Source organism: Barbatula barbatula, assembly GCF_947034865.1.
Source record: "Barbatula barbatula genome assembly, chromosome: 7".
Taxonomy (NCBI): Eukaryota; Metazoa; Chordata; class Actinopteri; order Cypriniformes; family Nemacheilidae; genus Barbatula; species Barbatula barbatula.
In genome coordinates this window covers 17,676,186-17,703,673 of record NC_136770.1, presented here as the reverse complement: position 1 = coordinate 17,703,673, position 27,488 = coordinate 17,676,186, and the positions used below count along the sequence as shown (strand labels likewise).

Sequence of the window (27,488 nt, the reverse complement as noted above, 5' to 3'; positions counted from 1 at the left end):
CTTGAACTCTTTGGTTAGTTCTAGTTCTCCGGACTGGTTACGGTTGAGTAGCTGAGCTGTTTTAGTGGGGGTCTTCCTCGCCTTCTTCATCAGTCTGCAGCCAGTGGTGAACGGCAGGAGCAGGTATGAGCCGGCATTGAGCTCTCCCCTCCACACATACCTCTGTCCATCGAACACATGCATTTGACTTATTCACTGTTGTTTGATTTACATTTGATGACAATACCAGATAATTAAAGCTAACACCAACTGCCAGATAACTTTAGCATCTCAGCCAAGTTTATGCAGCTTACAATTTAAGGGATACTTCACCCAAAACTGCATCATTCTCACCAATATATTGTTCCAAACCTGTATAAATATCTTCGTTCTGCTGAACACACAGGAAGATATATGGAAGATTGTCAAATCCAACCCTGTATTGACTCCCATAGTATTTATTTTCCCTACTATGGCTGAATTCCTTCCCGGGTGTTCAGCAAAACCAAGAAATGTATACTGATTTGGAAAAATCTGAGGGTGAGTAGATGAGAGAATTTTCATTTTGGGATGAAGGGTTTTAAGTGGATTTTATTAACATCCTTTTTATATGTAAAAAAAGCTTTATACTTAGATACATTGATGTTCTGCAAAATACGCATCACTTGTCTCTCAAACATATATGTGAATCTCAATATAACAATAAATACTTTTATTATGTGAATTATTTTTTCAGCCTGCCCCAGTATGTGTGTTTATCATGTTAGCACAAAGAATGAATGTAAATATGTCTTGTATCTATACATTTCGATTTAAGCTGACCTATTGTTTTATTAAAAATCTTTGTTTTGTCAACCCTGTTGCCATGATTTTTTATAGCACACAAATGTGAATTAAATAGTGTATGTTTGCAGAAATACAACTGTTAATTTTTCTTTCTCAGAACTATTGTGTAGCTTGCAACAACCCTGTAAACTTTCTATAGGCACAATATACTGTCACTCCCCAGGGTTCCAAAAGTCTACATTAAACATTTTGAACAAAATAACATTCTCAAATCATAGTGGGGTTGCATGGATCATCCGGTTTTGCACAAACTTGTTATGGATTGGCATTCATTTGTTACACTGATAATATAATTAGAAATTGCCAAAACTGCTTACTATATTAAAAGGTGTATTTGAAACAAGCATACAATATTTATTTGTTTACCTTGACTTTGAACAGCAATTTGTCAACAAAATCCTAAATAACCCAAATCAAACTTAAAACGAATTATAGAAAGACCTTAGATGAATTACTCATACCTCACATGAAAGCATACATTACAGTAATCTGTAGTAACTATCAGAAGGAAAAATGTATAGTTACTAATCGAAGGAATGGTATGGCCTTACTAACCTCCTTATCTCTCAATTCAGTGAAGCAAACTAAGTTTGAATCTTCCTTGGTCTCGTTACCCGTCAACACATAGAGAGCTGTGTCCACACACATCCAGGGGGAAAGCTTTTCTGAAGTATACACAGTTAATAATATAAAGTTACGAAAAGCACAAATTTGCTTATCCAGGCATTTAAATAACTCAAAAACAATACAGTATATGACTTTGGTGCTTACCAGGATTCTGACTGAGGTTGAGAGGCTGTATGGTCAGGTAGACACTGGTTGTCTGTGGGATATGTAAGCGATACTGGAGGGAAACGATCACTCCATTTTCCTCCACATAAAAACAGCCTTTCAAAAGTGTGTGATGCCAGTCCTGGTGAATTACATTGAACAATGCATTGGTGATATTGTACATCTCTTTTAAAAGTAAAAAAATATGTAAAAGCCTTTTGTTATAAGTGGTAACAACTGTGTTATAAATAACAATTGCAGCAAAAAATTATTTGAGGCCAAGCAGAATCTACCGCATGCAACCACAGGGAGGTGCTATTGTAAAGGTGTTGCTTAAACAAAGGTACTGAAAGATCTGGGTGGAACCCTCAATATTGAAAGATATTTCGTCTAAAAATATAGAATATAACGATTGTATCAAGGCTGAAATTTCAATAAACAACAACGAAAATCATATCGAATGCAATATCAATGTAAATAAAAAAAGAAGGCCCGAGGAAGCCTATAAATTCTTGTCTTAACCGAGTCTTTTTGTTCTTTTAACTGCTGTTGTTTGGGTCCATCTAAAATGTTACAGCAAATATAGTCTCAATCATCAAGTAATCAAAAACTCGGAGTCAAACAGCCTATTTTCGGACCCAACAGAGAGTAGTTTTCGGAAATAAACCTTGTCCCTGAGATACCACAGAGGCCTTTTAATGTTTAGAATTGGTTTATGCTTCTTTTCCGAGTGCTAAAAACATGCTCCTGAAATGACACTTCTTTGACAAAAGCAATTTCCTCCCAGAATTTATGCCGGGTTGTGAAACGTGTTAAGGATCAAATCATAACACTTGGGTGGTTTGTCCACCCCGAATCAAAATGAAGAAAAGCGCCCAAGGCAAGTGTCTACTTTAAAAGGCCCTGATGTAGTGTCCCAAGGAGATGGGTCACTCGGCTGGACTAATACACTGCCCTGTCACCTCCCAGAAACCTCTGTAATTTAAAGGCCCGCGCACATACCGCCAGCCACCATAAAAACACACAACCTGACCCTTTCCAATCCCTACACCTAATTATCAAGCTCATGGCTCAGGTAATACAACAAGCTGGAACTGAGACGATAGAACTTCCTTCACCCAGGAGCATGTCGTTTTTTTCCATTCTCTTTTGCTTTGACGAGTTTGGTCATTATTTTTCTGGGGTAAAGCAAACCAGCTGAGGTTAAAATCAAAAAGAGTGCAAACAAAGGGAAAGGGATCAATAGCGGAGCTCCACTCGTATCGACCAGGTGATAATTTGCTACCAAACGGCTTGGATACAACAAAAACAAAGCAAATGTATGGCTGCCCGTAAGGCACCCGAGTTTGGACAAAGTTTACTTTGTGGGCAGAATGAACCCTGCTAGTCACAGTTAAAACACTGATCATACTTATTTATTAATTTATTCATAAGGGACTCAGTGTATTATAATGGGCACAGTCTTAAAAAAACTGGCACTGTTAAAACATGCCCCATCATCATTGTTGGTACCTGTAGAGATATGGGCTCTGCCAGTCTGCCAGACTTGCTGCCGCCAGTGCCCATACTGATGGCAGTGGATAGAGATGACCGGCGACTCCGAGCTGAGGATGGTCTGGAAGAAGAGCGACTTTCTGGCACAAAAACAAATATAAGAATTGACCTTAAAGCACAACAGTGTTTCATTAGAACAGTGGCATCACAATGCACTCCAACAATAAAGAAAACAATGTACATGTATATGCAACTATTACCGGGTTTCAAAGAAGCACCTGGTTGACTCTGGTTGAGGTCAGAGAAGGAATGGGATCACATTCTGGACTGAACATAAACTCTTTTATATCATAAACATTGTGTTACACATTTGGCCACAGCTCTGATAAGGTTCAGTTATGTAATACAATGTTTAATGTTGAGTTCATCTTTCATTGAATTTGTACTGCATCTTCACTAGACCTGTACTTACTCGTAATAATGACAACTATGATTACCTTAATCAAAAGGCTTTCAAAGACCCGCCCCCCAAATAAACCCTCTATTGAGCTTACATTATGATGTATGGCACAAATCCAAATGAGTCCATTTGTCATCACACACCGGGGGAGATCAATAGCTAAACCATTAGTTGCTTTCTAACAGCCTCTAGTGTGAAGAATAAAAACAGAATTTTGTGTGTTTGTCTTTGTGTGCACGTAAATTTAAGACTTAACATTGCCCATACGAGAGACGTTCTGATCTGATGAGACCAGAAACGATACCCAACCAGAAATCTCTATATACATTTTCCAAAACTCTTACATGGATAAAGGGGACTGTTACATTAAATTTAAAACACTTACAATAATAATGTATTCTATTATTAATGCTTTCATTAATAACCTTAAATCTTGGTGTTAATTTCAAAAGGTACAGTATGTTAGAGTTAGGGATTCACCGATATGTGAATTTTGGCCGATAACGATAACCGATGATTCTTTAACATTGGAAACCGGTAACCGATATATTGGCCAATATACAGTACCTAGATATCAATGTAACATTTCATGAGACTGAAACAAAAGTCAAAAAAGCTTTTTTATGAAAACATTTACTGCAGAAAACAAGGTAACCGTTAGTTCTCTTTTTCCCCCCTGGAAATCATGTACCAAACCTATTTTACACTAGTTAAAGATTATTTAACCTTCAAACTTTTTGGGTATAGTTTTCATTTAAAAATAAAATGGCTGATAATTTATTGTGCATGCTTAGCTAGAGTACGGATCAACCAACTCTATTTAAACTCTCTCTATCATACCTTTCCTGTGTGTGGTGTCTAGTTGTGTCCTGTGATGTGTCTCTGGGGCTGGTTGGGACTCTAAACTCTGTGGGGAGCTGTCCAGCTGGTTTCCAAAGTTCTGTCTCTTTATTTTGGCATCAGCCTCAAGCTTCTCCAACGCTGCGGTCTGACACTGCTCTAGTGTAGACCCAAAAAGCCTGCAGAACTTAATAGCAGCCTGGCTTACAACACAAACGTGTATTCGTATGTTTCTGTGCATTGATTGCATTGAACGTACCTCTGCATAGTCTAACTTTCCATCTTTGTTGACATCTGCTAAAGTAAAGATATCATCCACTTCCTTGGATGACATTTTTTCTCCAGTCTAAAATGACACCATAAAATAAAAAAGGAATAATGGCAGTGCAGGTCATGGGTTCGCCTCACAACATACTGAAAAAATACCTTAAATGAAATGAAAGTCTGTCAAATTCATTAATGAAAAATGAGAACTAGGAATAGTTCACCCAAAAAGGAAAATTCTGTCATCGTGTACTCTTGCGATTCCAAACCTTTTGACTTTCTTTTTTTTCCGCAGAGCACAAAATAAACTATTTTTAATTATGTTGGTAACTGAACAATGGCGGTATACGTTCACTTCTTTTGTATGGACACAAAACGAATGCACGTTAATGGGTTCCGCCATTGTTCAGTTACTGGCATTCTTCGAAATAGCTTCTTTGTGTTCTCGAGGAAAAAGAAAGCAATACAGGTTTAAAATAAAGACAGAATTTTCTTTAACAGAGTAAACACTTACTGAAGTAAGGACTTTGCTGAGCTCATCGTGTGAGATGTATCCATCACAGTTTATATCGAATTTCTTGAAAATCCTCATAAGTTCATCTGATTCTGCTGGTTTTTCCTTCTTCAGTATTTCACAAAAATCATCAAAATTCAGCTTCTTGGTTCCCGGGGGCCAATGTTTGTCTAAAGCCTTCTGAGTGGGATTTCTACCTGCTTGCTGAAGAACTGAAAAAAATCAGCAGAGAAATGGGCATTCATTATGAAAAAACCTGGTGTGATCATTCCGAGTATATAAAAAGTACATACTGTCCATTTCAGTGTGTGAAGAGATCAATAGTCAGTGTGCATTTAAATATTTGATGTATTTGTTCAAAATGCAGGTATACATGTAATTGGATTATGCTCACCAGTACACAGCTGGTCTTTTGAAGTCATATTCACCAAGCTGGATCTAAATACAGACAGATACGCAGCCCTGCATGTCACATAAAAGCTTTCTTCCTCTGAGCGCTGCATAATGTAAAGACCGGATCGCAGATTTATTACTGCACGTTCTTAAACTAAAGCATTTAGTTGAACTAAATGCTTTATTCCGTATGTATTTTATGGTTGGTGTGTGTGTGATGTTGTTCACTATCACGTCTGATTGCTATGACTGCCATGTAAACAAATCCTGTTCAACGGTGCGCACTTGAAATAGGAAACGGAAAACCAATGCTTTACATTGGTCTGTTACAAAAAGTAATTATTTGTATTTTTGTGTTCATGTGTGATATAACGCGAGGATAGTAGATCTAAAGCGTTTTCAAGCACGTAGCGTGAAGTTGCTTTAGCATAATAGGTTTAAAACACTGCTAGAAGTGTGTTAAAGCAGAGTGACCGATTAGTGTTTCCAGGGGAGTTCATTTACCGCCGCACCGCTCCGAACTACAAATAAACGCGCCACCAGGAGAAGAGTAACATTCAAAATGCCGTAAGTGTATACTTGTCTCTCATATTTAAACTAGCTTACGTTAACATTATGTTGTAAACATTACTGCATCTAGTCAACAACAGTGTGGTAATGTTACAAAAAGTACGGTGCGTAATGACGTGTGGTGATGATATGAGGTTGCAGATAGTACCACGAACACTTACCATTCTCATATAAGTTAACGTTTTATTTACTTGAAATTATTGCTTCAGGAAAAATACCCTAGTAATAGCATGGTGGTTCCATTTTCTGTACACGGTTTCTTCTGTATTCATATGCATTGTCTGTGGTTATTGCACTTTCTTGTACCTACACTTCTGCTGGGTTGGAGACTCCTCGGATTTAGGTTATTTTCCACATCAACCCGGTACGTAATTTCAGAATTACGCGTTAATGTTAATAAATACATGTAATGTTCTAATGGTACAAAATCGCTAGTATCGTTAATGTTTTAATACAAAATACTTTTCATGTTACTAAATCCAGACGTTACTTCCGGGGTTGTGGTGGGAAATATCCGAAATCCGAAGCATCTTGAACGCAGCAAAAGTGTTGGTGCCTCCCCGTGTTCATCTCCGATTCTCCCACAGTGTTAAGAGAGCCCTTCAGTTACATGACAAAGAAAACGTGAGTTCAGTTTATTTATATTTTTGATCGGAAAAGGCTTTTGTGCTTTTAATATTTGTATGTTCACTTTACAAGGACCATTGCTGTTAAGTGTTTTATAATAGCTATAATTCCTATTTGGCTCGAACAATATAAGGTCGATTATTATACTATATAAAAGACCATTATCATAATTTCTATTTTAGAGTCCAGCTAAGAGGCATGCACCAAAAGAAACCTATTCCCCTATGACTGGAACCCGGTTGATGAGTCCTGCATCCAAACCTGCAGGTACTGGAAACCACCATCTATGTCCAGCCCTTGAGAAGTTTACATTTTTCCTACTTGTTGTGAAGTCGTGTGTGTGTGTATTCTGTTCTCTCTTTCTCTTTTTATTTATATAAACAATCCTCAGCTCATCTTGTTGCCTGAATATTGTACTGTAGGAATCATCCATCGATTTTATATTTAGATCAGCTTTCTGTGTAGCAGGATTAATAACGTATTTACTCTTGCTTATTTGATAAATCACTGACGTTTAGTGCTTCATCAGCAGGAACTTCCAAAGCAGATGGAAAGAAAACGAATACCCCTAAAACAAAAAAGCCAATGACAGATGCAGAGAGGTAAGGATGCTAACAATTGCAAATCAAAAACGTCCCAACTCTACTTTAGGCAAATAACAATACACCCTTATGACTTATTGGCAGGCATACACGCGCAAATACACAGAGCGCCACCACCAAATTTTAATAAGGTTACTAACATTGGTATAACTGGAGCAGTGGAACAGACGAAGAAATGTCTCCTCATTACTGGATATTTCCTTTGTCTCACTTGGCCATTATGACGGATCAGAATTTAATGACAGGACATGGAGGGAATTTCATCCCCAGCAAAAAGCCTCTTTGATTTACACAGCACTAAAAATAGTTGGATAAGGAGAGTTTAAGAAAAGACCTATTTCCTTTCCAACGCATACTAACACAGAGCTCCGTGCGATCCATCAAGACAAGCATTAGTTTTGAATTTTATAGTGCAGTCATTTAAGAGGAAGCTAGTTAAATATATATAAAAACATCAATAAAGAGAGCGGGCTTATGATTCATTTAGGAAAGTATTCATTTGGGGAGTCAAAGCGAGGAGAACTGATCTCGTGCGGAAGAGACCTTGAGCGTGATGGGGCGAAGGGGCTCGTGGAAGATTTTGCCAACTTTTAAATTTGTCTCCCAATATTTTTAAATATGTATTAAAAATGTATTTATATATTTTTCTTAGTCAGCTAGTCCTGCCCTCACAGACCTCATGCTTGAATATTGAATGCGAAGCAGGAAAGCTGTGTCTTTACAAAGCAAATTCCACACAACTGTCATCGTACTGTACGTGGCTGATTTGCAGTTTAAAATACTGCATAAAATACTATTTAAAAAACGAAAATCTGCTATTTCTTTCAGAATTGAGTTCTTCAGATCTAAGGTGAGAAGTTATGTCAAAGACATAATGAAATCCAGGCACCAGCTAGAGACATTAATGGTACGTATATTATGTATAGTCGCAGTGGCTTAACTTTGTTTGTGGTGGGGACAAAGACGACACAAACAATACTTCAATAAATTGTTTCTGTAATAACTCGTTGGGAATATTCACGGGCATCACAAGCGCGAAAATATCGCATGACAAATACTACTGACACTGCTGTGAAGCAGGTTCGAATCCGCTGAACTGACTATTCTAAATTTTCACATCACATATCAGTTCTGCTTCCATTTGTTTTTAAGCTATATCATGTTTTCATCAATAGATCATTTAAAGCATGTTCGGGTTTATCATATGTTAGGATGGCTGTTACCTTACGTGATTAAACGTATTAATTTGTGATCAAATAAACTACTAAAACTAATGTGTGTTTTCCCCATGTTAAAATGTGGTGTTTGACACACATTACCTGTCGGTGGGTCAAGAATTGAGACGTTTGGGAACCCCCTGCTAATAAGGACAAACATTCACGTATACAGGGGAAACGGATGGAAAAATAATATCTTTAAAAAAATCTTATTTTCATTTATTACTATGGGCATTGCCAGATAGGCTACAAATATACAACCAACTTTCTAAATTTTGCTCATGAAACTACAAAGACATTTATTGGAGTTTTCTATCAAGTATCAAGATGTAATTCATCTTGCAATAGACAATAACAGCCGCATGTTGAGAACAATAAGGACGAATATACTAATATATCATTGAGCGCAACATGTTTGGTACATGTATGACATGAACAGATGTTTTCTAATATTTTCATCATTTTATTAAAAAGTAAATGCCTTTTCAATATGATATGTGATAGGAAAAAGTTCAGCAAACGGTAGTCCCGAACCCATGACGATTATTTATTATTAGTGATTTATATAAGACCAAAATTATATAAGACCTCCTTTGCTTTGCTGTAATGTTTTTGTCTGTGGTTGTAGCCAGTAGAGGGCAGTAGTGAGCTGAGGAGTCTGTTGCTGATGGGTCCTGCTGATCTACCAACTGAACTCAAGAGACATGAAGATCTGTGTGAGTTCTCTTTCTCTAAGCTAGACATGAATTGATAACATAAGATATTCCAGCTGAAACAAAGCGTTTGCTTTTCAGCTTCCAAAGTTGCATCTTCTGCACACAGTCCAGACACAAACAAGGGTCATGTCAGAGGTGAGTGAATCAAATGCATGTTCAGACTTTAATTCACATGTTGATTTAACTTTTAAACCATGTACAGTTGACATACAACCTTTCAGATCAGATAGCAACCAGTGCAAAAACAGTATTGTTTCATATCGAAAATATTTCCCTTATCACAAAACGATCTTTGTTAGGCCCTGACACAATGATAAGTTATGTCCCGTATTGAATTGATTCCAATTACAGTATGATGATTGTGACCCTGTTGCTTTACTTGAAAGAGGCTAAGAAAGAAAACATTTTGTGTTACGCTTATGCGAGTCGGGATTGATTTCAAGCACCGTTCAAGTTTTTTGTCTCTGTCTCATGAGACTTTTGAGTTGAGATTTGGCTTTTGAATGCAGCGCGTTCATAGACATTTGTTATGATCTCGGCAAATATAAAGGGTTCTCTTTCTAAGAAAAATATTGCATTTTTCTAACACAAACAACCAAGAACTCGTCTTCATGGGACTGAATTAATTAGATTATTTCAAGCACACATTCTGCCCCCAGCAAAGCTGGACTTGTGATTCAGTCGCACAATGGTGATTTGTTGCGACTCAATGGTCGGATTGTGATGAAGTTCAGCATGTTTTTAAGATAAGGTCGCCTGAAATTGTTTTAATTAGTCGCACTAAAGAACCTCTGTGTATATGTTGCTCGGAGTTCGACACCAAAGGAATGTCACGATTCTGATCACAAGGCGAAGCGTGATAATTACAAATGTGGAGAACGACAACAGTACAGCACAGTTTTTACATTGTCAAGGCCACAAAGGAATATGACACGTTTACCATAGTGGACATTGATGTACCATAGACTTTTAGTGTGGGGTTCAGATGTCTACATTAAGAGCTTATTACAAACCTTAAGTCTTCATTCTAAATTATTTATATTATTTATACTTTAGCCAAGGAAAGGTCAGATTTTCTTGCTTTCATTGCAGCTCACATGATGTTACTTTTTGAAACCTCCTCAAATCATACTGGACAAACAAGTATCATCAGGATTGTGTATGTTGTCATCAAAGCAGGACTAAAACATTTATTTTTAAATTGAACTTTGCAGGTCAGATTTTTTTCAGTATGCTGAATACTTAGTTTTTTAATGAGGCACAATTAGTATCCTTACAATGTAGCAATATTTATAAAAATAGCAGGAATGGGCACACACATGGAAAAGATAGTACGCAAAGAGCAAGAAATGTGTTTAGGTTCTCAAAATGTGTATTTGTCGAAAATATTTTTCATTTAATTGGTTATGAAAGACCTCTTTCTGAGGGGGAATTGAAAACTTGTGAATTAGATTGGTGCGACAAAATCAAATTACTTGTCGTCTCCGGGAAAGAATTGTGATTGTACATGTAAAATAAACATTTTTCCCAGAAGCACAACTAAGTATGGAACGTTTAAGTAAGCAGACTTTAGATATCAAACTTAGGGAAGCATCAGAGGACATCTGAATCAAATGATTTTTCTCGGTGTATTTCCTGTAAGTCTGAAATTACATTATTAAAGTTTCTTAAAGGAGCAGTTCACACAAAAATGTATGCATTGGTTGAACTTGTTATTTCTGCTGTGTTGTGACATTTTTGGGTGAACTTTCCCTTTAATGTTGGTTCAACTTTACTTTTTCTAATAGTTGTGAATGGTATTTGAAAGGCCAGAACCCTCTGGGATGACAATATGATGCTTTAAAATGACATCCAACATTTGTCATTTGTTAACGTGTGTAGTTTAAGATGTCTGTAAACAGTTTCCGAGTAAGAGAACGCTCGAGACACCATTAGATTTTGGCACAGATCACTAATACCCTGGATTTCAGAGAGACACATCATTGCCATTAGAGCTCTCAGCCGCTCGCGCAAATACTCACAGCGTCACTTGAGCCGGTGCGGATGACACATGACGGTGAGGATATGACACTACTCTATGTAAAAGCCAAGCTGTGTGATACCGCCAAGACAGCTGAGAAAATCCACAAGGATATTTTAACTTTGACAGGCAAACCGCTGAATCCATGCCCCAAACAGAAGCCGGTCCCCCCGAGCATTTTAAAGGGTACTTAACATATTCTTTAGCGTGGTAGATGGCAGCTTGTTACGCATTTAGGGGACTTTTAGCACGATGTTTACGCAAAACTCTTCCAGGACAGCGAAAGTTTTCCCAAGCATTCTAGAGAAGCCATCTCTCTTAAATCAGTCCCGCCATAAATGTTCTCGCTTATTCAGGCATTACCAAGTCCACAGCGTCGCACGCGCATGTTGCTGATGAGCGCAAAATGGAAAAAGAGAGAGCGCAATAATTCTGAGGCAGGTTTGTCGCCTGGTCCGGGGGTATTGATTATTTCTGTGTGGCGAGAGATTTGGAAAATTCAATTAAAGGAGCTGAGCAAAGGATTCATAAATCGGGCCCTGCCTCCGCCACTCCAACGCTCATACAGAGACATTGTTATGTTCTAAATCAATGTTGCACTTCACAATATATTTTGTTTGGAGCATGAAAATAAATAACATTTAAACAGTTCTGCTTACCGCTGAAACAAATGCGCGCTCTGTCTTGGCGAGGTGGCCTCGCGTGCGCATCAGCACACGTCCGAGCAGATTTTTATGGCAAGTTTTCCATAAGAAAATCCTATATAATATGAATTCTGCGATGACAAAATGAGAAGGAAGGGAGCGGATCAGCAGTATAAAAATTGATCAGACACCAGATGGGGTCGAGCCGTGGGAGATTTGTAAGACAGCCTTAATGGACTGTATTAAAAATTCCTTAAAATGTAATAAAACAAATAGGTTTTTGGTTCTTGGCTTGGACGGGGTCAGAGACCCTGCTAATATCACATCAATCCTCGACCGCTGAAGGATAAATGGGGTCTGTTTGGGCTACATTTGAGTCTTTTTAATGGAAAACACCAGCACAATTAAAGGGCTGCTGTATATTAGAAGGTTTTGGGTGGGGAGGGTTGAAGCCAGCAGTTCTCTGCATCCTGTGTTTTGGTCACACGTGTCCTGCAGGAGAATGAAATGTGAGGTAACGTTATTTTAGCTGCATTCAGATCATTTGCATTTAGATCATCTAGCACTGGCAGCTGCAGTAGTCTACAAAATTCATGACTGATGGGATGATTTATATGGTAAGAGCCTCTGGAGTTAGACTACACATGTACATATTCATGCATACTCGAAATGTAGTGTCCAGCTGTAAAGATTAGAAGAATAAAGTGTGCTTGTTCATGTGTGTTGTTTTTACAGGTTTAAAACAGACAAGCAGCTCTTATGAATTTCTGAAGGCAATCTTAAGGTATGTTTGACATTCTAAATGTTTGTCTTGTTACATTTGTAACTGAATTCTACAATAATTTGGGGTTTTAGATCAAACCAAATAGTTTCAAAGGCTGGACTCTTGGTACTTGGCCCAGTAAGATGCTATCTATAAACAACCCAGTACTCTCTGGCATTGCTACAGCGTGTTTTTAGTAGACAAACAACACACTTAAGCAGATCTTCAAATCTTATGGTTTGGGATTTCATGAGACCGGACAGTTGTTTCATGGATTAAAGAGCCCACCTCATTATTATAATCACCAAAATGTGACAGAACCAATAAAGATTTCCAGTACATCAGTATCGTTAAAATACTCTTCATTTCATATGTTCCATTTAATATGATTTAACACCTTTTGTGGAACACAAAACTATATATTTTGACAAACCTTCTGTATGTAAATGAATAAACAGTGGATTTATCATAGATAAATAAAACTATTTTACACACAAAATTTAGTAATAAGGAATTAAGAAAGAGAAATAAAACTGTAATTTACATACAAAATTTATTATTAAGGAATTAAGAAAGCTAAGAGTGAGCTTTAAATCTAAAAAAACCTTAACTATATGTTGAAGCAGGTCAGGTTTTGGCAGCTCAACCAATATTATTAAGCAGTTGTTGTCATATCTTTAAAAAATTGACAATTTCTATAATACATATTACATATTTTTCTATCACAATATATTTTTACAGCCATCTTATTAAATGTCTATTTAAAAGGACATGGCATATTGAAATCTGACAGATTTACAAAGACACACACAACGTGCGTTTTCCACAGTAGTCTGTGTCTGTTTATGCAATTCAGTGCACAGTTGCAAATGGAACAGATCTTCGTTTGGCAAGGCTGAAGCTCTCTGTCAGCGTATTTGATGTACACTGAACATTCTGTCAGTCTGGAAGCGGTGAGATGTCTGAGGAGGCTGTCAGTCTTTCCAACGTAGGCAAAATGAGACAGCGCTGCCGACATCTTGCCATCTCATCTCAGACATATTTACATTGAATCCACTCGCCGAACGCTTTTTTCCTTCCTTTCACTGGGAATCTGACAAAATGTTGATTCTGTAATACACATCGCTGCCAAAATAGTGTTCTTATTGTTGGTACACTGTCCCATTAGGACTGACGCAGAGAGAAATCTATAGACACCCATATCTGATACATATATACATTTTTGTGTGCGTGGGTATAAAAAAGCTAATGCACACACATAAATATCCACAAAGATGTTCTGAAGTAAAATAAACTAATTGTTGGTCTGTTTCTTTACTTTGGCAGCCGCTGAGGAATCTTCTCTTGGTGTCTGACTTGGGTAGCAGCTGGTGCCCACTCAAACATTTTCCTATTTCTGCCCAAGGTGGATCACGTAACTGTCACTTTATCACTTCTAGAGGCCACGTGAAGGACAAAAGCTTAAGATGACCTAACAAAACACACACTTGTCACATCCAACCCAGAGGACAGCAGTTGGGAAGAACAAGAACTTGTTCCCAACAACTCATGGTTCATCTATTTGGTCTGTTAACTGTAGGCTGTAAAGTCTGACCGTCAAGTTTACAGAATCTGAGAGTTTTAAGATCAGCAGGATCTAATAACAATTTGATCTTGATGGATATTATTTTTCAATATTAGCATCAGCCTTTTGGTTTTTTTGTGTTGCTGTCTTTTGTGTAAAACGGTTCAACGAAATCAGTTCATTCTCTCGTTTTGTGTGCTTGGCTGTAGAGCTGGAGCACGCTGTAACACAGTAGCCCCTTTGTGACCCGATAACATTTATAGTTGTAATGGATTTTTTTAATGGCCGTCATTAACTCGCACAAAGAGGGGTGAAAAAGATTGCTTGTACTTTTCCGCCGGTGTTTCAGCTTTACAGCATTATTTTCATATATTTCTCCTTCCATCATTTTTGTTTTATAGCCTATAGATTTGAAGTGTTTTAATGCGTAGCTTTGGCATCAGGCTTTTCACCTTTGTTGTGTTTAATTAATATTTTCCTTCAATTACCACACGAAAGATCAGAAACTAATAGTCATACTCATTTATTTGGCATAATCTTTTGTTCAACGTCAATATTGGGTCATTAGAAAAGCCCTAATACCCATGTTAACAAATATGGTAAAAAAAACATACAATTTATCAAAAATGTTACAATAAAACACTTTCAGCACTAGTGGTCCCTTATTGCCTGGTCAATGACACGACACCAATATCTCACTAAATTTGTCTCAAAGGGATACTCCACCCAATTCTGTAATCATTTACTCACCTTCGGGTTGTTCCAAACCTATCTGATAAACACAAAGATATTTGGAAGAATGCTTATAACCAAACAGACCTTGCACTCCCATTGATTCGCATAGTAGTAAAATTACTTTATCATTTTTTTGTTCTGTTGAACACAAAAGAAGACATTTTGAAGAATGTAGGACATCAAACTGTTCTTGGGCACTTTTGACTACCATTGTATTTTCCTAATGGGGGCAAAATCTGTCTGGTAAAAAGCATAATTTTTTCTCTGTGTTCATCAGAACAAAGACATTTATACAGATTTGGAAGAACTCGAAGGAGAGTAAATGATGACAGAATTTACATTTTTGGGTGAGTATCCCTTTAAAGTAAACAAGTGAGAAAGTCAGGCAGAACTGTATCTTCTTCCACTGGATTCACTATTCTCAACAAGTTCAGCAAACCTCATTAAGCCGAAATTGAATTTTCTATTCCCATTTCATGTCTTCTCTTTGACAGGCCTAGTCATGGTTCTCTCTTCAGTTCGTTTTCTTTTGACTCTTCTTCTGTGGCTCCCACAGCTGAATGAAGTTAAAATATATGACAAAGCCCAGAAAGTGTAGAAAGGAGAGAACGGATACAAGCACTGGAAACAAGTCGGGCAACCTGGCCGGTGGCTCCAGCCAGACACTTGTAAAGCTCAGACCAGCCATGGCCACAAGTGACAACCAGAACTGTACACAATAACAGAGAAGAAACATGATTTGAGATAGTTAACAATAAGATACACTGCATTGTAACTATCCGCATTGCAACTCCATACGATATGGTTACATGTTGTGTCCAAACTGATTTATGGTTTTGGGGTTTATGAGCATCCTTTTTAAACAAGCAACTATGCAAACAATAAAAAAATCTGATTTTTTGCTACCTATTTTCCATTCTGTTTTGGAGGTATAAACATTAACATGTCTATTTAGGACAGATGGAGTGAAGGATCAGTGGAAATGCTGGTGTGAGCAACACGACCCTCTATGAAACTCTAGCTCAATCCTAGGGCCCCCTTATTTATGTCTCTTGTGTAAATAAATATATCTAGGCAAACCTGTGTTAATGACTCACGCTACGTAAATAGCACATCTCCTCGTCTCGCAGGTCTTCACACGAAGACCTGCTGAAACGTTCAGTCCTCAAAAGCGCTAAGAAGAGCAGGGGTCAAACTAATCTTAAAGTTACAGGCAATTTTTCTGGTGGGGACTGTACGCTGAGCTGACTTCTTCAGGAGCATCCATTTCAATAATGTCAGTAGCGTGGAGTAATGGGCCGTGACTGTCAGAGTTAACTTACCTTCCCTTTAATGATCTGGCCGAGTTTGAGTTTAGGCAGACAGTGCTGTGCGAGTTTGTGTAAGATGCCCAGCCTTTGTTCTTCATCTGTACTCCTCTCTAAAGCAGACAGCAGATACAGGCTCAGAAAGAGGAACGCCAGTGAGGTCACTACGTAGGGCAGCAGAAGGCCGTCCTTCAACAGCAGGGGGAGCATGCTAAGGAGAATAACAAAAAAGACTTAGGACATAAGAAATACAAGCAGTATCCTGATCCTATCTTTCACAAAACACTGCAGTTATTTTGTACTGGCATACTACTAGCTATTTTAAACTGAAAAAAGTACATATTTTTAACAGCTATAATACAAAATCTTTCTATTTCTGTCTTTATATATTTTTTGGACAAAGATGCTTAAAAAAGAAACTTAAAAATAAAACAGTAAAAGCATAAAAACATTTATATTTATTTATTGTGCAGTATTATACATAAGAAATGATGATACAATATTCAACTACAATTAAACCTAGAAGTAAACTGTCAAATGGAGCTGTTTCTTAGGCACCTATCTGAAAAACAATAACTTGCGTACCGACCTTATCCTATTAGAAAACATTCTGCCATTTAGCAAGTGCCTTGACAATAAAACAATCTTTGTGTAAGCAGAACAGCTCATGGCGAAGCAAAACAATACGAGCTGTGAATTTTGATGGCACATCATTTCGCCATAATTAGTTAAAAAAAAGCCTTGAAATTAATGGTGTGTGTTTGGGGAATAGAAGATTGTGGCAATGTTTTGTCTCTGTATGCTTATGCGTATACATTTCCTAGTGATGGAACAATTACTCTGTCATAGAATATAATCCAATTATCTTCCATAACAAAGAGCTTCATGTCTTCCGCAAGAAAACATAAATATGCAGCATTAAATCTGTATTTGTGGAAGCGAGCGGTATGATTGCAGAGAATGGTGGGCTGTGCTTATACACAGAGGTCTTTGGTTTAATGGTATGTGGGCAATGTCATGTAAGCCAGTGATATCCTTACACTAAACCATGCACACAACAATTAGTTTCGACAGCTGGGACTCCCCTACCAGCTACTACACTTCCTCTCGCTATTTCTTTGCTGATCTTGTTGCTATCTTTGCCATGAACTTATTTATATAGTACAATCATTTTAATAAAGTAAAAGATCGCTTGCTATCTTACCTGAAAGTCGACGTTAGAAGAAACCAAATGGCAATCAGAGGTATTTCATCGATGACGAGGCAAACCGGCCTATAAAACACGATGATGACTTTTGAGACAATGCAGATATGTGAAGTCAATACTATTATTAGATATTTTTGTGTGCATGTACATATTGGATTATTTTGTTGCAGTCATACAGGAATAAACAAAGTATCCTAAAGACACCATTGTGAATAATGAATAACTGTATGGATGGAGTGTGTGATTTCAACAGCACCAAACAAAATAGCAATTTTTGGAATAATTATATCCAAACATTATTTTTTAAGCATTTCCAAACACTCCTACAGGCCTTTCCTTAAATTTGCTTTCCTTGCAAATTAGGTAGTACCGCCTCTAAACTCACATCATTGGTTGAGACAGTAATTCATGTGTCTGACTGCCCAAACAAACAGAGCAATGTTTTGAAACGACACACTTCGTATAGACAATAAACTATTGTGTTGTATATTTTTGTTGTCACAAAATATTTACATTTCTGACCGTCTCTGCATCCAAAATCACATACTTTCATACTATATAGTGGGTGAAAATCAGCATGCATAATGCATATTATGTTCAAAACCTCAATATGCAGAAAACTATATTTGAGAAATACCCATATGATTTACTGCTTCGGGAGATTTCTCAGTATGGAAACTTTTCTATTTAATTAAGCTACGGAGCTGAAGACCTAATAAATGTAATAAACAAAAGAAAATTAAAATACTGAAAACATTGAGCCGGGTGACTCTTTTCAAGTGTAATTGTAATTTCTTGTGGTTAAATTGCAATTGTTTGAAAAAAACTACATTTTTATAATTTATCAACAGCGTTATTGTAGTTTTGCTTTCAGTTTATTGTAGTTTTATTAGAATGTAGTTTTTCATGCTCATTTTATAAATATTTTAAATACATTTGATTTATTTGTATATTTTTTACATTGTGATAAAAGTTTCATTTATTTAAGTTTAGTTTTAGTTGTTAGTATATTAGACAGTATATTCAGTTAATATTTTTAGTGCCTCAACTTATTTCAGTTTATCGCTAATGGAACGTTTCTCCTTTTATTCAGTTAAACATTTACAAATTATATTTCGACTGATATTTTATTATTTCAATTAACAGAAATGTTTAGTTTCATTAAACTACAATAATCTTGACTGTCAAATGAATTATTTATGCATTGTTGTCATAGGTCAGGGTTCCCAAACTGGGGTTCGCGAACCCCTGGTGGTTCACAAGGGAATTGCTGGGGGTTCGTGAGGTACACTGAATGTCTACCAGTGCAAATACATGTTGCAAAAATTAAGTCGCAAAGAAATGTTTAGAGATAACAATAGTGATGTAAAATTCTACTTATAAAGCAACGTGCAAATTTGCCATTAAATTATTGAAATATTTACTTCATGGGGAGTACCTGTCAGGGGGGTTTTAGGTCATAGGGGTGCGGCAGACAATAAAATTTGAAAACCCCTGTCACGGGGTGAACGAACATACAAGTCAGATGACAAAGAAAAGATAGCAGATGTACAATAGTATGTCCAAAATGTATGCATACTGCACTCACACATTCTATAAAGAATAAACTATTTTAACTGTCATAAATAGGTACTTCATCTAATTCAGGACATACTGCCACAGTATGTGATTTCGGTGTGCATGTTCTTGGATTAAGTAGTATTAATTATTTTCATTTGCTTACAAGGCTGCTAGAAGTATGGACTTCTCGTGGACTTGGAAGGAGAAGAGGTAGAACGCCAGGGAGGAGTTAACCTACATTAAAAACAGACTGGGAGCGTCAGTGGTCAAAAATACAAACCCTGTCACAGGCCAACACAACCATGACACCACTTACCAAGGCGAGCTTAAACTGCCACAGAGTTGGTCTGAACAACAGTTTTATTGATGAAGGCATGATGAACAAAACAGTGAGCGCAAAACTGCAAGAATAACAAACAAGCAAACAATTAAGTTGGATACATATATGTATTAATAAAAGATTTACTATACACACAAACAGAGTGAAGAAATACGATCAAGAGCCCCTGTTGCCAAACCCGTAATCTATCCCATGGAACCAGAGGACGCGGCTGCCTGATCTTTTTATACATCCTCACGGTAAACAAGAAAGATCCCAGCATGCGGGAAATGCATGAAATACTGGCACAGCACTCACAGAAGGACTTTAACCCCTCAATCATCACTGTCTTAAAGGAAAGGTGGTTGGAATGGCCAAACACGGGGTGGGTCTGAGGACCCTCCTTTTCAAACTGAAAAGATTTCAGGGCTCAACTCAAGACTTTGTACTGACTAGTGTAGTGACTAATCTACATTTTCCAATAGGCGCAATTGCAAATTATCACTTGTGGCAACAGACTATTAAAATTTCCAAATTTTAAATAAGTGAAAAATGTATACGAAATCCGTGCACTAAACTCCAAAAATCTGAAAAGTCTCAAAAAACTTTTGAGCAATTAGTCAACTAAGCCAATTACACAATGACATAAAAACATAATTTTCAAAATAATAATATCTATAAAACTCTGAGTTGAGGCCTGAAATTCTTCAAGAAATTCAAGTTTAGTCCATCACGCGAGCCATGATACCTCGATTTTTAATAAAAGAGAACATTTTAACATATGATGCTTTTTGTTTGACCAGTGCTTGCCGAAGTTTTCCGAAGGTGCCTTGCTCGTATTTTTACTTTTCCAAACAAAAAAGGCAATAATGCTTAAAGCTGCAATCCGTAAAACTTTTTATCTTAAAAATAAACAAATGTGTTTTTGAGCAAGTACGTAAAATAATGTCGGGTCAGACTTGGCAGGAAATGTCAGTTGTTTTTATAACATACTTAAAGATAAATACGTAAAGTAACCTGCAATTTTATATTTCAAACAGAGATGGCAATAGATATGCAAAAATGATAGATTGCAGCTTTAATGTACTATCAACCTATTTTATGCTAAATTTGAAATATGACATTTTTGTTTTAAATATGAAAAAAATAATGATTTACCCTGCAGATTGAAAACTCACTAACAGATTGCCGTAAACTACGACTGGAATATTCAAATAAATAATCTTAACCAAGCCCTTGCACCTGCAGATTAGCGTCCGCATATTGTTAGTCACAAAATCTCAGATATCATTAACTACCCATAATCCCCCTGTGGTCTCCATTATAATGAGATGTGTTTTGCAAACTTGGTAGATTGAAAGAGGCTGCATGATAGGAGGAGATACATACGGAGACAAAAGTGAGGGTGGTGGGTAAATGGCTGGTGAAGGATTACCTGAGGAACAGCTGAGTCTCTCTAGACAGCAGGGTCTTGATCTTTATCAGCACATTCAAGCTGCACCATGTGTTAGCCACTTTATCCTGTCAACAAACACATGCTGTCAAAGTCACCACACTAATGCGCTCCGGACAGAATGACACAATGAGAACGAATGATACACACGCTATCAGTTTTCCGTTCTTTATAAACAGTTGTTTAAATTGGTGTAAATCAAGGGTGTCACTCTCATTTTAGGTTGAGACCTAAAACCTAGATTCAGTAACAGTTCATGCATGTGGGAGTTCACGGAAGTGGAAGAGTCAAATGAAGAATGTAATAAAAAAATGGTTTGACCTCATAATTATTGATTTGATCTCTGGTGGTAGCTAAATATTCAATATTACAAATGTATCATATTGATAATAAATAAATGCCTTTTGGAATATATTTGTTTCTAAAATCATCAACCACTGGGTCGTGTTGAACACACGTGTCGTTCACATCTCAGGCACACTGTAATATTTGTTAGCGATATCACAAATACAATGTCGCCCACACAGTTGTTCACAACAACACCAAATACGTTACAGTAAAATGTTGTAGCCAAATATTACAATTTTTCCGAAATAACCCTAAAAAGATTCATGATCATGCTTACAAAATTAGTACGGACTAATAAGGTAAGCGTCTTTAAATGGCATGTGACTTTTGAAGAGAAAGCACATAAGTAACATTACTCAGAGTAATCATTTCCCGACTGAAAGTGCAATAAAAATTCCTGTGGGCATTCTTGGTGGGCATTTGTACAAAGGGCAAGGGTGAAGTATTGCACGCTCATAAATTACCCCGTCAAGGAACCGGGATGTCAAAAAAGCTATGCACTTATTTGTAAACTTACAGACACGGGGTTAAACGCATGATGCTAATCTTATGACTTGCTAACTGCATGCCAAGTGCATTTATACCGGCAGCCAGCTAGCAAAGATTGTGAAGTTTTGCCACTGACCGAATTGCTCCTTAGGAGACCGATCCGCTAGGAGTGCCCCTTGACCTTTCCGCCGGGGTACCGCAATGTGATTCCTCAAAGACTGGTGGCCTTTAGCAGTTGTGCAACAGTGGAATCAGGACATGATATGAAAGTTTCAAGTCTGCCTCTGAGAAACTCGGCATTCTGCTCGGTCCTGGAAAACACAGCTGCTGCTATTCACAGCTGTGTTTATGTACGAGTGGACACTACAGCTGAGGATGAGCTAGCCCAGAGGATTCAGTCATTCTAACTGCAAGCGCATAAAACCAATTCTATTGGTGCACTTGAAAAAACTTCCAGAGTGGATATCTCTGGATATCTCAAGATGGTGCCATTCTAAACCCTGGGTAAATGTAATCCAGGGATATCTTGTTGCACACTGTTCATACTTTACACTGGGTTAGTAATTCATCCTGGGTTTTGAGGTTTTTGATTTGATACTGTTTATTTGTAAACGCTGGTCTAATGCTCTTAGTAGCAGATTTTTTAGGGCAATAAAGGTATATAATGGTATAAAGGTATAAAATGAAAATAAATAATACAATCCTTTTCAAATGGTTGTTTTAACAATACAAATGTTTAAAAAAATTATACTAAGCATATGAAAGTATATTGCCACTGTCCTTCTGAAACCTAGTATCTGCATATTTTGTAAATAATTTCTTTTTAACAATAAATCTATTATTTATCATATTTTTATTAATAAAATTCATACTATCAGTATTAGTATAGCAATATTAATTTGTATTAAAAATGTATTTTGTATTTGATTGTCTGAGAATACACAGCGGAGGAATAAAAATTAAGAGACCATTTAAAAGAACATTTCAGATTGCTATTTATAGGTATGCGTTTAGGTAAAACTATTTTCTCTGTAAGCTACTACAAAAAATATTTCGCCCAAATTTCTAACAAAAATATTTTTTCTATTTGTATTTATTTGCAAACTGTAGAAACCGGTCAAAACTCCTATTTCTTTCCGCAGCTGTATGTTTCAATCATATGTAAATAATTAGAAACTTAAATAAATGTCAGGGGTTTGTCCTGAACTTCCACCCAGTACACGTGCCCTCCCAGAATCCTTCTCAAGTGCTAACCCGCGTATTTAAACACATGCTCTCGGCTAAATGTTACCTAGCTTTAGCGTTCCTTGTCAAATGCAAGCTAGCAGACCTCCGAGCAGCAGCCAAGACTTGCTTAGCACTCCCTTCAGCACAAATGCTCAAGGCTCTAGGTTAGAATTACTCACACCTTGTGTATTATGTTAGCCTCATGTCAAGCAAAAGCATGATATATTCTGAGCCCTGAGCCGCCCCCAGGATTTTCAATTACTTCTCACAACACGGCACGGCTCATGTCTCTCTAACAAGAGAGTTTCGAATACGTTTCAAAAGCGAGCCGCTGTACACGTACAATGCGTTTTGGTATTGACTTACACGGGAGATGAGACCTGGCTTTGGACAATGCATTGGACAGAGCTCTGGTTTTCCAATAAACTCAACTTGATCCCTTTGTTTACTAATCAGATCTAGAGGATAAATCCTGCTCTAGAGACAAGGGGTCTTTTATTGAGACTATATGAATATAGATAGATGTGATTGCAAAAGCACCGAGTTGTTCTTCCTTGCTTTAGTATCAACGAAAAGAGCCTGAATTTAACACACTGTTACAGTTTAAAGGGATTGTGTCAATGCATACATCTGCATTGAAATAATATGGCAACAGTGTATTTATGCATTCATGCATGCATTCATAGATAAATCTAATGCATGTGGATAAGGATTTCAAGGGCATTTCCAAGCTCTGGTCTCTGCATTGGAAATGTTTTAACAGGCAAAGCACAGAGCTGAATAAGCATCACAAGTATCATACCGTTATGTGTAAAAACCCAATCCTTAAGCAGCAAATAAGGCTGATTTTCATAGATTTTACCACCTTTCCCAACTTAACCTCACAATATGATACCCATATGTGTAAATATGACATAGTACAGTACTATACAGATATAGTGTAGTAATAAAAATATTGATTAGATAATGAATAAATCTAATAACAAAAAAGTCATTAAGCACAATTGAATATTTCAAATATTAGTAAACATGGCAAATTATCGGTTACACTGGCATTGATAGTATCCAATCAGTATAAAGGAAGCTATTTAGGTGGATCTGAAGTGGTATGGCTATATATGGTTTATGATGATGCACATACCTCAAACAGTCCACGGCCAATTGGAAAAAGGCGATGAAAAATCTCCAAAGGTTGTTGTGGGTTGCTCAAAAAGGGCAGCCAGCATAGGGCAAAGGTCACCAGTACAGTCAATGAGATCTTGGCCAACAGTAAAAATCTGGATATACACAAAAAGTAAAACATTCAGCACAATATACTATAGTTGTGGAATGGTTTGTTTGGAATGGTTGAAAAGAGAATTTATTGCCTCCCTATGATAAATTGCGTCATTGTATCCTTATTCTTGTAAGTGGCATTAGATAAAGACGTCTGCTAAGTGTAAAATCTAAAACATATTTACAATACAGTTTATTATCTACCATAACTCTTTGCATTTGTTTCGCTGGACGTTATCTCATAGTACCTGGGCCTTATTTTGACACTTTTGGGGTACAGTAATGCCAATTGTAAATTCCCTATATTCCCAGGTATGTTGTATTAGGCATTGATGATTCATTCAATAATAGCTAGCAGCATTCTGTTACTCACATGATCTCTAATATACAGTACTATAATAGCTTTTTCTATACTACTGGCTCTTAATCTCATTGAAAGTGATAGTTCACCCAAATGTAATGACTGTCTGTCTTCCACAGAACACAAAAGCAGATATTTTGAAGAAAGGAGGTACCCAAACAGCACTGGCACTGGACACAAAACCAATGCGAGTGAATGGGGGCCAGTTAACATCATTCTTCAAAATATCTTCTTAAGTGTTAAAATTACAGTTACATTACTAGAATTGCTATTAACATTCCTACTGCAGTTACTCGGATCAATTTCTTCATGATTAATGTGTTGTAAATCGCAACAAGACTCTTGACTACTTGCGTAGAGACTCTACATATCTTCACAGTTTTTCAGTTGTTATATTGGAGCTGCTAACACCTCTTAGCTGTAGATATACAGTTGCACGCACAAGCATTGCAGGGAGGGTCAGGCATGGCCACGGAGTCATCTGGACATGTCACTTCCCAGGCCAACTAATCCACCAACACATTTGCCTCCACATGCCCTTGGTACATTGTTACTAAATAAACAAATGCAAGGCAGCAATGAGAAGAGTGCTTGCACGGAGTACCATATAAACATGCTGATATTTGAAATTACGTATGGACTATTCATAGCATGTTGCATACCATTTTAATGCCCGCAATTCCTCTTTAGAATATAAAATAAAAAGTAACAAAGATTTTTGACACATCCGTGCCGTGGTCCACCACTGGCCTTTTTTAGTTGTTTAAACAAAATTCACAGGGTTAAATATATTTAAATATTCTCAAGAATATTCTTTGAAGCTGACCTGACCTAAATGTCACTGCTGGTTGTATATTCCCCATATAACTGACAAATAAAACAATTGTGAATCTTGTAACGTGCCTTCTGGAATCTCTGGAACGTGCCTTCTGGATTGTTTTAAACACATAACCACTAAGATAACATTTTAATATAACAACACATAAGACTCACCCTCGACCAGTCAAGCCCTGTTTGATACATTTTCCCAGGAGGAAGCAGAAGAAAGGCAGTGAGTGGTACAATTCCATTTGCTTGTAATTAAGAGCTAAGGTAAAAGCCAAGGAACCAAACACGTCCCAGCCCAAACCGAGTCCCAAAATGCCCCATAGGGCCAGGCCCAAGCTCACACTGTTATATCTGAAAATCCAGTTAAAGAAGTACATTTTAATTAATGTTAACTGTGCGAGGTAAACACCAGCATATTGTTTATTGCGCAAAAAAGGTTCACTATTTTAGCACTAAATTTGACTGTAGGCATGACAAATAAATTGTGCAAAGGCTAATAATAAATACCGAAGCAGAATTAAAGAAAAGGATACTGAAAATGGCCATAGTCAATTAGTAAAAGTCCTGGATAGAGAAGGATGCATAGAGCTGTGGCAACCTATAAGAATGCAAAGAAACAATGTGACCTTCTTAATGATTGAAAACATGACAACAACTTGAAAAACGGAAGGCTAACTATTTAGTTACCTTTTGTTTTGGGGACCCAACACAAAGGTAAAAGCAGTAAAGCAAAACAGCTGGAATGTAGATCAAAACATCTGCAAAAAGAACTTGGATGGGGGGGGGGTAGTGAAGGCAAATGTGTGAATATTTATTTGTGTCCAAAGAAAATAAAAGCAAATAAGTTAAACCAGACATGACTGTATTTAATGGCCAGAGGCCTACATTTACAATTTACTGTAAGATGGCAGTGGTCTTGGCCTTCATGCAAAATAATAATTTAGATCTCCTCTGGCGAACATGCTTTTAACTTGTGTAGGCTATATATGATGTACGCCGTTATGGTACAAGATAACACAGACCATTCAGTTTACATCCTTTTAAAACTACACATAGTACTTGGGGTTTAAATGCCTAAAATCTCCCCAAAAGTGTCATCTACGTGATTAAATGAAATAAATAGTTAATTATTAAAAAACTGTTAATAATATAAGTCAATTCCTACCTGTTGCCCTCATGAACAACTTATGAGAGTGACTTTCATAACCTCTAGATGCATGCAGTTCCACCCATTCAGGATTAAGCAGTTTCGCTCTATAGAAAAACACATATGCAATATAAACTTGTGCAGCCATATTGTTTTCCAAAAGACGCTTTTGTGAATAATGTACAATACAAAATCCAACTTACACATATGCACACATTAGACTATGATAGGCTGTCAGTGGAGGATAGTCAAGCCCCCAGTAGTTCAAGTCATTGTTTGTAGTATTAAAGTACCTTGGGAGGAGAAAATAAATATTAGGCATCACATCGAGGCAAATATTGTAATGATGGTGGTTATAACAAAGGAAAGATTCACTTTCACCAATGTTTACACTCATGGCCATAGAAGAAAATCTGGGACTAACCATTCGTGAACAGGTAGATTGTAGGTCACTTCTTGCCAGTGTCTCTGTGCTTCATAGTCTCCGAACATCGGCGGTTTATGTGCACCTATATTAAATTACATTGAATTTCATCACTTCACATGTCATAATATCACATTTTAACAACTTATGTCTGTTCCCCTTGACTGTGATTTGAACCATGTTGACATTTATTATGTACATATACACGAGTCGATCCTTGATTCTCTTCTGTTGTTGAAGTTTATTACAACAGATACCGGTAACTTATTTCACTGAAAACCAACCTGAATAGGAGTTCATAGACACAGCCCACCTCGCCGTTAAACCCAACAACACGCATAGTGAAATAAGGCTCCAGCTCTCCATATCTGTGACCCTTCAAGACCTTTGGTTTAAAAAATATTTAGAACCTTAGTCTTCATCGTCTGTCATGTTTTTCCACAGAGCCGAATCGACTAAGCTCCACTTCCTGAAACAACGCGTCAGCAGCGCGACGTGAGTGGCGCGCGTTGATGACATCATTC

The 27,488-nt window shown here is 37.2% G+C and overlaps 3 protein-coding genes across 8 annotated transcripts in view; 1 reads left to right on the top strand and 2 right to left on the bottom strand.

Moving 5' to 3' along the window:
• efcab7 (EF-hand calcium binding domain 7) overlaps positions 1 to 6,033 on the bottom strand; it is a 9,131-nt gene extending 3,098 nt beyond the window's left edge. The window contains exons 1-8 of the mRNA XM_079459581.1: positions 5,563 to 6,033; positions 5,169 to 5,380; positions 4,650 to 4,736; positions 4,391 to 4,577; positions 3,109 to 3,230; positions 1,597 to 1,738; positions 1,381 to 1,490; positions 2 to 162 (exon numbers count right to left, since the gene is read on the bottom strand). Coding sequence (XP_079315707.1) covers positions 2 to 162; positions 1,381 to 1,490; positions 1,597 to 1,738; positions 3,109 to 3,230; positions 4,391 to 4,577; positions 4,650 to 4,736; positions 5,169 to 5,380; positions 5,563 to 5,671 — 1,130 coding nt within the window. The 5' untranslated portion in view covers positions 5,672 to 6,033. The remainder of the gene's footprint in view (position 1; positions 163 to 1,380; positions 1,491 to 1,596; positions 1,739 to 3,108; positions 3,231 to 4,390; positions 4,578 to 4,649; positions 4,737 to 5,168; positions 5,381 to 5,562) is intronic.
• On the top strand, positions 5,567 to 15,073 carry itgb3bp (integrin subunit beta 3 binding protein). Of its 6 annotated transcripts, XM_079459584.1 has the most exons (10): positions 6,056 to 6,128; positions 6,719 to 6,755; positions 6,941 to 7,025; positions 7,288 to 7,360; positions 8,189 to 8,267; positions 9,206 to 9,293; positions 9,372 to 9,428; positions 12,693 to 12,741; positions 14,047 to 14,080; positions 14,160 to 14,937. In XM_079459584.1, the coding sequence occupies exons 1-9, from the start codon at positions 6,124 to 6,126 to the stop codon at positions 14,051 to 14,053; spliced, it is 480 nt and encodes a 159-aa protein (XP_079315710.1). In that variant the 5' UTR covers positions 6,056 to 6,123; the 3' UTR covers positions 14,054 to 14,080; positions 14,160 to 14,937. The 6 variants fall into 6 exon arrangements, with proteins under 6 accessions (XP_079315709.1, XP_079315713.1, XP_079315710.1 ...); XM_079459583.1 differs by having other exon boundaries at positions 5,567 to 6,128; positions 14,047 to 15,073; XM_079459587.1 differs by having other exon boundaries at positions 6,028 to 6,128; positions 6,615 to 6,755; positions 14,047 to 15,019.
• On the bottom strand, positions 14,793 to 27,488 carry alg6 (ALG6 alpha-1,3-glucosyltransferase). Its single transcript, XM_079459582.1, has 14 exons — positions 27,249 to 27,488; positions 26,965 to 27,049; positions 26,744 to 26,833; positions 26,559 to 26,647; positions 26,081 to 26,163; positions 25,927 to 25,991; positions 25,559 to 25,744; positions 24,071 to 24,206; positions 20,848 to 20,933; positions 19,410 to 19,494; positions 19,257 to 19,327; positions 17,531 to 17,599; positions 16,342 to 16,537; positions 14,793 to 15,728 (listed from the first exon to the last, which is right to left on the bottom strand). Exons 1-14 carry the CDS (start codon positions 27,328 to 27,330, stop codon positions 15,534 to 15,536), a joined length of 1,518 nt encoding a protein of 505 aa, XP_079315708.1. The 5' UTR covers positions 27,331 to 27,488; the 3' UTR covers positions 14,793 to 15,533.

What these genes read in the sequence shown, in the direction of transcription:
- itgb3bp (XM_079459583.1), top strand. An exon ending in CCAATGACAGATGCAGAGAG is followed by an intron (nt 7,361 to 8,188) that starts GTAAGGATGCTA and finishes TATTTCTTTCAG; the next exon opens with AATTGAGTTCTTCAGATCTA. An exon ending in ACCAGCTAGAGACATTAATG is followed by an intron (nt 8,268 to 9,205) that starts GTACGTATATTA and finishes CTGTGGTTGTAG; the next exon opens with CCAGTAGAGGGCAGTAGTGA.
- alg6 (XM_079459582.1), bottom strand. Translation starts at nt 27,330, where the DNA reads ATGGAGAGCTGGAGCCTTATTTCACTATGCGTGTTGTTGGGTTTAACG. An exon ending in GTTGTTCATGAGGGCAACAG is followed by an intron (nt 26,164 to 26,558) that starts GTAGGAATTGAC and finishes CCCCCATCCAAG; the next exon opens with TTCTTTTTGCAGATGTTTTG. An exon ending in TCCATACTTCTAGCAGCCTT is followed by an intron (nt 17,600 to 19,256) that starts GTAAGCAAATGA and finishes CGTGTTTTATAG; the next exon opens with GCCGGTTTGCCTCGTCATCG.